The sequence below is a fragment of the Lissotriton helveticus genome, chromosome 11 (genome assembly GCF_964261635.1).
Source record: "Lissotriton helveticus chromosome 11, aLisHel1.1, whole genome shotgun sequence".
Taxonomy (NCBI): Eukaryota; Metazoa; Chordata; class Amphibia; order Caudata; family Salamandridae; genus Lissotriton; species Lissotriton helveticus.
Genome location: NC_136072.1, coordinates 530,173,591 through 530,186,893, shown reverse-complemented (window position 1 = coordinate 530,186,893; position 13,303 = coordinate 530,173,591). Strand labels below are relative to the sequence as shown.

General features: G+C 43.6%; 1 protein-coding gene across 3 annotated transcripts in view; it reads left to right on the top strand.

The window, feature by feature from the left end:
* The window catches only part of LOC144790632 (uncharacterized), a 490,677-nt gene that overhangs the window by 242,135 nt on the left and 235,239 nt on the right, over positions 1–13,303 (top strand). For all 3 annotated transcript variants that reach the window (XM_078665360.1, XM_078665361.1, XM_078665362.1), the window contains exon 10: positions 13,131–13,250. In XM_078665360.1, coding sequence (XP_078521486.1) covers positions 13,131–13,250 — 120 coding nt within the window. The remainder of the gene's footprint in view (positions 1–13,130; positions 13,251–13,303) is intronic.

Sequence of the window (13,303 nt, the reverse complement as noted above, 5' to 3'; positions counted from 1 at the left end):
CACTAGCGGAGAGGACTCTTTGGCGTACGTAAACACTCTGCATTCTGATCTAAAACATGATATAGGGTCCATCAAAAACACACTTTAGAATGTGGAAATATAGCTGGAAAGTACATCCAGAAGGGTGCTTCCACTGGAACAAAGAACTGAGAGCAATTAAAGGAGACTGCAGACCTAGCAGGAACATGCAGCAGTGGTAGATGTGAATCTTAAGACCATTAAGTCCTTCAAGCACAATGCTGTGAATGTGCTAACAACCTTGGAAGAGGGGATAGAAATTCCGAATAACCTGCACAGCCGCACCCATGTAACAATACTGCACAATGAGGCTCTTGAAAATTGCTCACTTGCTTGCCGACCTATTGAGACTGAATCAGCGCATGAGGCAAGAAGGTGTAGGGAAAATCTTTACACTTCTTCAGAAGTTAAATTCACCTAAAGAAGTCACAGCAAGTACTGGCATGGTGGTAATCAAGAGTGGAGCTTAGAGACCTCATTTTGAGGGCAGAATTTAAAAGGAAGGTGGTGAAGTGGGGAGAATCTAGACTGCTATTACACCTTGATTTAAGCCCTAGACATTGGCCAGGAAAAAAGGCTTTGATGGCCATCTGAAATGAACTAACAATCAGTGGACATACCACGTCAGTGAGATATGTGATGAGGTTGAGGTGTGACTACCAAGAGAAAAAGTACCTGTTTTTACAGGTGGCTTCATCAAGAGCCTTCCTTGACTAAGTGGGCACGGATTGAATCAAAATTTTAGATATGGTGATATGAAGGAGGCTTTGGAGAGTGCCCACATAGGGGTGTGGGGCGGTGGCATAGTTTTTCCTGAGAACATCTGTAAATACCTAGGAGCTGGCCTAACTTAGGAAAAAGTTGCCATTTTCAAAATAGGAACGAGATACGCCTTCTGGATCATCGCATACAAATTGCAGAGCATCGTAAAGTGCAGGGTATCCTGTGGAGACCTATTGTCACAGCTGCAGGATGTAAATTTGTGCCCCCTCTTCTTTCTACGTGGATAAGCTAATAAAAAGAGCAATAGACCAATCAAAACCTAGTTAACAGGAATCAATCATACCTATTCTTTACAGAAAGAAGTAAGGTTCTGTACATGATACTGTCTTCAACATAATATGACTTCGGACACAGGGCTTTGCTAATACTGTTCCTTCTCTGTCCATAAACCTTTGCCTGAAGCAAATATTCTTTAACCCAAGCATAATCAGCCTTAAGGATCCCTTCAGGTGAGCTGAATAGGTCACCCCTGCCTAGATTCTGAAAAGAGTCCCAAATAGGCTTGAGCCAAGGGACATAAAGTGCATGTTCCTGGGACAAACAATCTTGCAGAATCTTCATGCTTAATCTAATACCAGACCTGCCATGGGGTCGAAAGGCCATGATGTCTGGATTAAGGCATACACTTAATTCCTCATGCACTGAAAAAGTAAAGGTCCATTAATAATACTCCAGGATTTCGAGCTACATTTCAAGTTATTTGCCTCAATTAGGTCTGCCCAAGCCTCCTCCTTTAAGTCATTATTGTGCCTAGCCTGTTCCCTTTTACACATATAATGACACCTCTTAACCAGGGTTAGATCCCTGGGCTTATCACTTGAAGCACACTTAAACTCCCCTAGCGCTTTAAAACAGCCAGAATAAAACCATCTTGGAAAATGCATGCACCTTCGGGGCATGGGTGCCTCCAAAAGGCCTGACACTGTTTTAGAAATCTCAAAGAAGGACCTCATAATGTCACATGCACTATTTGTGGTGGAAATACAGGCTAAGTCCCTTTCACAATTAGAGTACAAAGACTTGCAAAACTCCTCAGGTATTATCTGGGACCACTTAAGTCCCCTCCCCTGACTTGTAGCCATGGTGAACCCCTTGGACACCGTCCCTCGGGCTTTTAATCAGGGCAGATCAACAGATAGAGACTTACACTAGATTATGGTTACTGAAAGGGTTCATCGGAATCCAAAATTCATTGATATGCAACAGGAGAGGTGCTGAAACAAAGATGAAATCCATTAACGACTCACAACCTCTTTCTATGAAGGTGGGGTTAACATCCCTTCTAATCCTAGACTTCTTATCCATTGTAAAAGCTAGGTTCAACTTGTTCAATAATGTATTTAAAGTAGTACCCTGTTGGCTATGTTCTAAGTGGGACACAAGATGGCAAGCAGAATTTTAAACCCCTGTTTCCCTTGGGTCCCCACACAGGTGGATGTTAAAATCTCCTGCCATTATAAAATATGCCAAAGCTGTTTTTGAACCCATCAACTGTTTTACAAAAGAGCCCAATACGTGAACATTGCATTTTTCATGCTGTAGGGATTTGGCATTCTAAAAATTAAACATTATCAGCTTATTTGGGCCAGCAGAGAATAGTAAAGCCTGCAAGCTGGTGGCTCCAATGGGTAACACCTCAAACCTCCCTTTCATTGCCAGTGAAACAAAAATTATCAACTGCCCCTTTACTCAGCTAGTCCTGGATTCTAACACCGGTAAGAAGAGTGTTTTACATACCTGTAAAAAATTACAATTCACAATTTCTCAAGTCTCTTGGAGACATATTATTTCAAACCCTCTGTTAAGGCCAGCCATTTTAGATCATCAAGTTTCCTAGAGATACCGGCAACATTTCAACGAATACATTTACAGATGGTCCTGGGATTACAATCCATCAAAGCCAAATTTTGCTGCAGTGGGAAATCCAGGGCCTCACAGATTACTTGAGTATTCTGCCCAGTGTCTCCTGGCAGTTAATCACAAGCGTCCAAGCTGTTCATGGGGGCAAATCTGTTAGAAAGTGCCAGCCCTGGTGGAGTCGCAGACCAACCAGGCCTCACATATGCCTGCCATCTCGAATGTTGCCAGTGGTCATGTTGAGAAACACCAGACCGTGGTTTATAGAAAAATCCCAATGGGAGTGCCAGGATAGAAGAGACAGGGCTGTTAAAAGAGACACCCTTGAAGCTGTCTGAAATCATCCCTGGCATGTGTGGGCTGTTGAAATTTATGACCACTTAGACCTCTGCCAGGGTTTTCTCTCCTTTTCCCAGCCAGCTTGCCTGTCTAATAATGTTAATATAAGTTCCAATACAAACCCCCAAGGCAGTGTCCATGCCCAACCAATGCACAACTTTTTTCCTCAGTTGATAGAAGCTCTCCTGAGTATCAGGCAAAAACTTTGGGACATTGCCCAATATAACAACATAGGTCCCGTCCACGGGAGGTAAATTAAGGACACAGGTTTAGGCAAAGGGAGTCTTGTGGATTGGCTTCTAGAAGGGTCCTCACCACCCCTAACCAGGAGTATGACCTTAAGCCTTGAAACTGTGCAGGATCCCCAGCATCCATGCCACCCCTGTGGCTATATTGGTTATGATTTTAGCCCCCACTGTGGCCGACAACACAACATTCTTCTCTGAGTCTACAGCCATTGGCCCACACATCCTCTCTACAGCAGGCTGATTAGGACGCAATGTGGCAGTGGAGGATGGACATGCAGGAGCAGAGGTAGAAATGCGGGCTCCTGCATGCAGTGATGAGTGACTGAAATTAGAGAGTTCCATCTCAGTTGCTGTCAAGTGAGCTCCAACTTAGTGGCCAGGACTGCAACTAACGTAAACTGAAAGGACACCATTACAACTTCCATATTAACTTGCCCCACAGCCTCAGGAATGTCGCCCTCAATAGTTGACCAAAGTTAGCCTGCGAGCGCTTGTATTTCCCAGTAGGCTGTATTTTCTGTCTCTTCCAGCTGCCCTGGAACCCCTCTCCAAAGCTTCTATGGCAGCTGCTCCCGCACAGCTATCCTAAGAGCAAGGCCCGCTAAGTGAAGAATCACCCAGGTCCATGGGTACAGATGAGGGGCCGTCCCATCTGCAACCTGTTGGCAGAGGAAAAGAAATCAGTCCCAGACCCACATCAATGGGTAGACTAGGATGTCCTCAGCTCAGAAGGCAGGATCAATGAGGAGGAGCGCGATAGCCTATGCATAGCCAGTTCAATTTCCTTATAAAGGACACATGCAGCCCTGTTGAACAAAGCATCCATGATTGTAACTGATTTACTAAGAGCCTTATGCTTCCACATGGCAGACCCGCAAATAGATCTCTCTCTTAATCCAGTCACTATGAGGTAGAAAAGCGAGACAGCCAGACAAACTGGATTTACAAAGCAAAAGTACAATTAGATGGGATAAAGGGTCTCCTGCCAGCCACTGGTTACAGCTACAGGAGAGCACTGCCTAACGCCCAATCGATGTCCATCGTGGCTTGACATCATCTCATTGTACCATCAGACTAGTGAAAGATAATCGGCCGCCCTAACAGCAAAAAAGTTCTCCTCCAGACTCTCAGACCGGGATACTGGGGGGGGGGGACGCAGCCCAGCCTCCTTCGGGCACGGATGGTGCTGCCTTTGGACCGGGCTTTGCCCTGGCATGGTCTGTGCAGCACAGGACCCAAACGAGCTACATATTGTGCTTCACGGGTGGAAACAGCCGTGGACCTCAAATGGCCGCATCTCTGCCTCGCAGCCCGGGGTAGTCCTCCACACTCCTGCAGTAAAACAGTTTCCCTTGTCATTTGTGAAACAAAAAGGTCGAAAGATAACTACTCTTAATAGAAGCTACATTTGATGTGCAATATTAACTCTCTTACCATAGGTAAGATTTGAACTGGGGGAGTGTTGAACCTGTAGGAAAGTCTGAGTTCATTAGTTCCCTTCATTAATTGGAGTGTCATATCTGCTCCTCTCTCTTTCCATGTCAGGTCTTCTTCACCTTCCCAGTCTAAAGTTACACCAAACGTAAAGTCAGGGGCTTGAGGATGTTCTGTAGGAGAGGTACTGTATCTTGGGTTCATCACCCCTCAGCCCAGACTAAGGGCCATATGACTAAGGTAAATTTTGTTTTGCGATTCTCAAATTGCGATTTTTCGGGAATTGCAATTAGAGAATCGCAAAACGCAATGTATGTAGGATTAGCAATTTTTTTTGCGAATCCCACTTATTCCTTATTTGCGAATCGCATATTGAGATTCGCAAATAAGGAATACCTTCTCATTTATTCCTATGGGCTAAAAGGCCCATAGGAATGAAAGGGAAGACATTCTCAATTTGCGATTCTCAATTAGAGAATCGCAAATTGAGAATGCAATTTCAGGGTTGTAAGGGTGTCAACAGGACACCCTTTTGCACCCCTGAAATTAACATGTGTGCACATGTGGCTCACATACATGCCCTAAGGGCATGCATGTGACCCACATGGCACTTTGAAAAATGCCAAAAAGTGCATTTTTCAAAGAAATCGCAAAATATCATCAACCTGAAGTTGGTGGTATTTTGCGATTCCGTAAGCCAAAATTGGCACAACTTGGGTGCTTCCTACGTTGCATTTAAGGAATCGCAATTTGCGATTCCTTAAATGCAATAGCAAAATAAAGAATCGCAAATTTTGCGATTCTTTATTTTGCATGTGGGTTTTTGTGTGCTACATAGCACACTGCGAATTTCAGCATTTGCGAGCGCAATTAGGCTTCCTACATATGGCCCTAAGAGATCTAATCTAGTATGCAGCACTTGTTAGCTATTCTGGTCCTGTGATGCTCTGTGCTGCAAAGTCGATCTTGAGGAAACTCCAGACTTGCTGCATTGATATCATGGAAAAAGAACTGCTGTTCTTCTGTGAGTTATTGAAAGGATTACAGGTGTCCGCTTTGTGGAAAAGGAGATGATCTTCTTCTTGCTGTAGCTAACCGGCACCCAACCATTTCAATGCATTTTACAACTCCATCCCCCAACCCTCAAGCCATGCCTAATGGCTGGACATTATACTGCTACTCCTGTGTAGCTGAGTCCAAACTCTAGGCCGTGCTCTACCAGTTGTTACCCCATAGACAGTCCATTCGGGGATCTAGACATGTTAAACAGGAAATGGACAGAGACAAGGAAAATGGGGTAATTTAGACTGCTGTTTTGAAAGATAAGCACCCTTAGTGTATCACCTGTGCCCTCACAGACACACACATAAACAAGGCTCTTTTTCACTGGCACAGATCTGTCGTCACACAGTAAACAAAGAAAGAGAAACATACATTACCCGGTTTATGTTGAGCAACGAGGACCCTGCTAGGTAGACCTTCCTTCATGCAATAAGGGTAACATTTGTGCAGGGTTTGGGGCCCTGGTAGTTGCCTGTTGACCAGACAGGCTATGTTTGTGTTGATGCCTACTAATTGCTTCAGTAGTCAACCTTAAGCCATTTACAAGATGCAAGGATGCCCTAAGAACATGTTATTTAGGCATGGAGGTACTTTAAGATGTAGTGTTGTAGTGGAAATTCAAAGTGCCTAAAACTCAAGATAGCCATAGTACACATTCAATAAAATCTTCTTTAGTCAAAGTCAGGAAAGACAAAGATACTAAATAGCAGTAATTAGGTGTCCAACTAGTACCTTTCTTAAGAGACCCAAGGATTCAATTCCATTTAGTAATCATAAATAATAAATAATGCTTTTGTGCTTTGGTAAGTTGTAACCAAGGCTACTGAAATTGTGTGATTCCAAAACAACTTTTAAATTTTGGATTTGCTGACGTGCCATACAGTCCACTATCTCTTTCATAATTTTATGATGTATCTCAAAATGTAATCCTTGCACATGCTTAGTAATAGTGAGTACAAATCCTCCACTCAGGCTGCAGCGTTTGCTTCACAGGCACAGCTCTCAAAACAGGATATATATTCCAAGATGGCACCCAGAGTATAGAAATATCTCAGACAAGGTGATGCCTGTTTGTTTTTTTTTTTAAGGGTTTTATTGAAGAAAACAAGAGAAAATTACATATATCGGGTGTCATACATCAAATACAACATAGCGATAGGTGAACGACTAAATCAATGCGGGAAATACAATTCACAGGAGAATGCAAGTCAACCTAGTTAGGTACATTAAGGATGAAAAGTACGATCAACAATCCAGCGAAGTAGCAGCCAGCAGGGCTCACCCACCCATATTTCAGGATAATGAAGTCCAAATTAAACACCCCGATACAGAAGAAAATCGATACAGGATAAACGACCCATCTCTCGTAAAAGAAAAAAGGAAAGAAAAAAAGGCCATAGAACTAAACAAAGGCAAAATAACAAACCCCTCCCCAAACCCCCCACCCTGCACCCCTGCAATGGCTACGGCCCAACCCCACTGGCAGTGTGCCTATCGCCCCGGACTGGACCTAAAAGAAGGAAAAAGAGAAAGTGGAGGAGGAAATATCAAACAGACCCCCGGTCTCCCTTACCCCCCACCAGTAGCAAACCGCCCCTACACGTATCCAGAATAATACAATGCAACAATTAAAATCAGACGGGGGGAGCTTGTAAGAACCACCCAACTCCCGCGCCATTATAGATTACAAATCCCGTAACAAATGAAGTCATAGTTCAAACCCATCCAGTCAAAGTCAACCCTGGCCGCTGCGATTCTTCATGCAAGCCCTGTCCGCTCGAACCGCCATTCCAATGAGAGTATCAAAGTGTTGGGAAAGTTCAAAGTCAGTACGGAAGGATTGAAGCCAGGATAATAGTACACAAAGTCTAAGAGTCAAGCGATGTTTGCTGTCCACCAAAGATAGGTCTCTAGAGCGTATTTGAACCATCCAGGAGAAAAAGGGAGAGGTAACAATCCTACAGTCACTGGAGAATTCTCTCCGACATATAAGATCATCCATGTCCATCTGGGGCGGCATCGGCATAGGGCAGGATGTACATCCGATAATCCCGGGCTTGCTAGCAGTCGTTCGGGGGGCGACAAAAAATACCAAGTCTGGCTCCAGCGCGGGGCCCTCCGTCTCAGACACTTCTTGCTCCGCGGGTAAAACAGCTTGTTCCAAAACCAACAAAGGGTCGGAGTCCGGTCTCCAGCAGATGATATCAACCGTTACGACCATCCTCTGGATAATGGCGGTGGCCTGTGAATGGAGCTCCCCAATGGCGGCCATTACCGTATGCAGCGACAGTATACATTCCATCCGGTCCATCGCCCCTCACGAAGCGACCGAACAGGTCTCTGAACCCCGGAGGTCGACTACTCCGGGGCACCAGGCACAGGCAAATCCGGCGACAACTGTGGGCACTCTCAAAAGCGCGATCTCAACACCGTCGCCGCCAGCGAGGAACCGAGTCCATCGACCCCGGGAGCCCAGCGGGGCCTCCGGGCAGCGGATCCCCGACCACAGCAACCGATGCATCACGCCGCCGCAGCTGCGAGATAAAACTTCCACCAGTCCACAATCCAAAACTGACAAGAAATACTCCAATTCGGGAGACCGGACGCTACCCACGTCCCGCGGCCGGTGTTATTCAACTCCAACCCGGCTGGGTGAGAAATCGAGGCCCCAGCTTCAACTCTGGGTTAGGCCGAGAATGGGACACGGCGTATCTTCGTGATTAAAGCAGCTAGAAATTCCGGGATTGCACCTTTAAAGTCAGGAACACCTCAGCTGCACGGGAGTCCGGTGAGAAATCAGGATAATCAGCAGGATTTATGAGCAACTGGCGGAGGTCGGCGGAGCCGGGAGCTTATGCGGCCATCTTGGTTGCTAGCGTAGCTCCTCCTGATGATGTCTGTTTTTAAGATCCGATGGCTTTATTTTTAAATTGCTTCCTAGTGAGATTATTAAATATTTAGCGCACAGTATTGTTCTTTGGACCTGACACTTAAAGGCAATGTTAATAAAATGGCTTTCCTGTGTGCTAATGCAAGATAAAATTATCAGTTTCTGGAGAATCGCATTTTGAATATGAGTTGTCGGTTGTGCATAGCTTCTTAGGAAAATTATGCATTCTCTGTAGTGCTGGGGATCCCATCTATACCAGATTGTGCTAAATTATCAAATTAGCTAGATGGTAATACCACCTTGTGTGCCAGTGCATTTAAGTCCATAATAGATTGCGTCTTGCTATTCTTGCAGCCTTATTTACTTTACCTTTGCCATTTTCTTCCATAACCATGCAATGTAATTTAGTGTTTCATTACCACATAATTACAGTGGTCCTTTGTATAACAAATGACTGATAGTAATTCAAATGTGACTGTAGTTAGAGGTAGTACACGAGCTGCTATTAGTCTTAACAGGAAACGTCAGTGAGAGCTCCATGTTTTGATCCCTATAGTTTCCCTACCCATCTCTATGTACAACTCTTTATTAAATTGCTTTTTTGGAGTCTCCTTTTTATAAACAATTCATTATTTCCATTGTATGATAATAGATCTGTCATACAGTACAATATCAAATAATACCATCCCAGTCAGCAAATATATCAACAGTAGCTATTGTTAAATCTTGGCCAAGGTCAAATTCAGTGCACATGGTATTTGGAAAAACAGTTTGCGAGAGAATTAACAGCTCTCCATGAGGTCATGATATGTGGTGTATTTTTGGCATAATGTAAGAAAGATAGAGAGGTAGTCTTCTATGTTCCCTTGTGTGTTTTCACTCGAACACATGAATTAACTTATGGCTATTGAATCCTGTATGTGTAGTTGTATGCGGCATTTTAGTCACCCATTGTATTAAAATGATCATATCGGATCTATAAATATGAGTAGAGGGGGTGGGAGGCTAAAGGTCGGGAGAAGAAGTAGACTTGACGGGTGGGTGAGGAACGGGTAGGGATTGTGAGAGGAATGTTTTGTCCAATGCAGACTGAATGTGGTCCAATGCCAATTTAGCAGTATTTACGAATATGTACTTTTTATGCCATGCTTCCCTCATTTTCATGTTTTGTGAGCCTAGTAAAGATGCCCAATCCTCTTCGGTGTATTCTAGTTATGTTTACCACTGGAGACGTGTTTCCCATTCTACCTATGTGAAGAAGAGTTTGGAAATCAAAGTGTTGGAGGGGACAAGCACCTCACTCTTGCCAAAGTTGATCCTATAACGTGAAAACGAGAAGAAGTCATCAATCAGTGAACTCAAGATAGGAAGCAATGACCTAGATTTCAAGATAATGAGAAGAATGTCTTCTGATGAATACTTCTAATTGCAGATTGCTCACCTTTAGACTATCCCCAGGTGCCAGACTAGATCCAGAAACTTTAAACAGCCATTTCTTCAGCATGCCACTGTAGTGTCATGAGGCTCCGCATTGACTTTGTTATGCCACAGATGTGACACTACCACTTTGCGCCATGTAAGTCCACCAGTGGACCACCACTGCATGGTATGTCTCCTCCAAATACTACATGGTTTAAATATTGTATGGAATGTCAAAACAAACAGCTGTGACAAACTCACATGAGGTATGCCTCTGGTGTTTGGGTTTGGGGCATGATTCCATGTTGTGCTAGGAGTTGGCCCTCATAAACCTCAAGGCGATCCGGGATGTTGAAGCGAAGCTGTACGTCACTTAACGTTGGAAGTGGAACCTGCCCAAATCCTTCACGAAGTCCAGGGCACGGCCCTGTTCTCAATCTCAAGACCTTTCCTGCTATGGGTCCTCTTCGAGTTTCAAGTCTGTGGGTTGGTGCAAGTCAAAGGGAAAACACAAAAAGGACAAGCTGAACTCATCTGCATCCTGCCACTCTTCATGGAGAATTTGATTCCCAGTTTATCTACCACTGTATTTATAATCTGTAGCACACATTTGAGGCAGTCATACACCATACTTCAATAACATGGCTGCTGAGAAAGGCCCCACTGCCTCATACACCAGTTCTCACTTGAGGCTGTGGTGGCGAGCTAAGGTGGACACAGTTTGTAGCAAGGAGGCTTGTTCGCAGATGAAATTGTCATCAGACTCCATAGGCTCCATACCAATGGCAATGCAAATTCTGCAACAATTCAGAAAGGTGTCAGTTTTCCGGCTTAATCTAAGCCTGAGATGTTGGGAATCCATCTGAGTTAGGCAGTTAAGTATGCTCTCGAAACCACAGCCCTATTACAGTGGGCAAAGAGTAGTATTAAATATCTGGGAGTCTGATTAACACCTACACTATGTGTTCTTTATGGGCCTAATTATCATGAGCGTATCAAGGTTATTACACATCATTTCCATAGATAGTGACTCTCTATATCTTCTGGACTGGCAGAATGGCTGTGCTGAAAATTAATATCCTACCATGGCTGCTAATCCCATTTCAGAAATTGACGGTGACTCTCCCCCTATCACAAATACCGCTACTGCAAAAGGAATGTGACAAAGCTAGGAATATCATTGGAATATATTGTTGAAAGTCCCAGATTTCGAAAAATATTACTTGGCCGTACATTTAAGGTTAGCCTTCGAGTAGCCCCTTGTAGAGGTAAAGAAAAATTGGGCATTTATGGAATGGAAGATGTTTGGTGGGCCTCCTTTGGTGGTCTTGTAGCCCCCTACATTGGCCCGACCGTAGGAACAATCATCTGTGACTTATGTCTCAGACTTCTTCGAGCAACAGTAGAGGTATGGAATTCAGTGACTAGAAGTAGGGAAGTTATGACATTCCTCTCCCATTAAATTCACTGCTTGATAATGCCAATTTTAGTCCAGTCTAAGACGAGAAGAAATTTGCTATGTGGAGGAAAGGTGATTGTTTAATGATGCACAACTTGTTTCTAAAACAGAGGATCAATTCATTTCAAGAATGTAAACTGGAATGTGTGGTGGGGCATGATGAAAGACATAGATATTTTCACTTGCTGAACTGGGCAATGAACCCTCTTAATAAGGAGGCAAGTATTAGAGATGTTACAGAATTTGAAAATCTTCATACCCAGTACAACTCCCCCAAATGTCTGGTCTTGGCTATCTATGATAAACTAATCACAATTACAGATAATCATAAATGGCCATGCATGAGATGTTAGGAAAGAACAATGGGAAAAGAGATCCCTGTTGGTCAATATCCCTAAAACAATGCACAACGTCAATAAACATCTTCCACATAGATATTCAGTTGGTATAAGAAAAGGTGCATACTTAAGAACATAGTCCCAAATAGTGATGATCGCTGTTGGAGAGGTGCAGCAAGGAAGGGACGATGCTGCACACTTGCTGGGCATGCCCCAAAAGTATTATCTACTGGAAAGAAATTCTCAGCCACATCAGGGACACTGTGGTTTCCCTATACCCAATCACCCATTGGTGACATTACTAGGCATGCAACCGTCACAATGCTAGGGCCTAATGAGCCATCCTTGGACAGGTATTTTTTACACACTGCTAACTGCTAACTGCAAACCAAGAACTAGTGGCCAGTTGATAAAAAAACTGCTTAAACTGGACATTGCAAACTGTTCCATAAGACCCTGGCCACTTATGGCTATGGAAAGACTAACTTTTGATCTGCAAGACATGCTACAGCAATTAGATACCACATGGAGGCCCCTGTAGGACCATTTACATAACTCTCATACTGTTATCCTCTGTGGTATGGGAGAGGATTGAAAGGGAGAGGGGAGGAAGGATGGGCAGCTGACCCTTGTGGAGACAAGTTTTTTAATATATACCTTTTTGTTTAGGTAATACGTGGCTAATCCTGAAGAAGGCGCTGGTTCGCCGAAACGCGCGTCGAATTTATTGTTGTGCCACTATTCTATGTTTTTTGTAATTTTTGTGTATTTGGTGTTTATAATATTGTCCATGATTTGTCCTATATTGCATATAGATACAGATCTTTTTATTGAAATGTTTTTAAAATGTGTCTGTTTTTGAGAAAAATACAATTGTGATAATAAATTTCAGAATCTCATTTGTTAGTGCTTTGGTTCTCCTATCTATCATTGTATAGACAAGACGGTACAATTGCCTAGGTTGTTATTTTTCATACATATATGTCCCTGACCTAGGAATTGGATTCATTTTTAATTCAGGGGGTCCTTGTTTTATACCTTGTCAGTGAGTGTTTGAACAGAATGAGAGATGGGCTGAAGGACAGGTTGTACGTGAATTGTGAATAACAGGGTGAGTACAGGGTATTGGATGGAAGAATAGGATTGGGGTGCTAGGACTGTGTGAATTTAGGAGAATGGCCTGCGGTGGGTTGGTTTCATAGTTGAGCTCTTCAGGCTTGTTATTCGATTAATTTAATGGGCACTGAGGTTAACCATGTCACATCCCTCCTTTTCACCCACAGGCAGGTGTCTTTCTACTGTTGAGCTCACTGATAATCAGAAGATTCTCTTCTCATCTGACAAATTCCCAGTGGCTTGTGGATCAGTCTCTGGAGAGCTCCATAAACGTCGCTTTGCCACAGGTTAGGCTTACGTTTTCTGCCACTAATTCTTCTTCTTATTTGTGTTATTATTA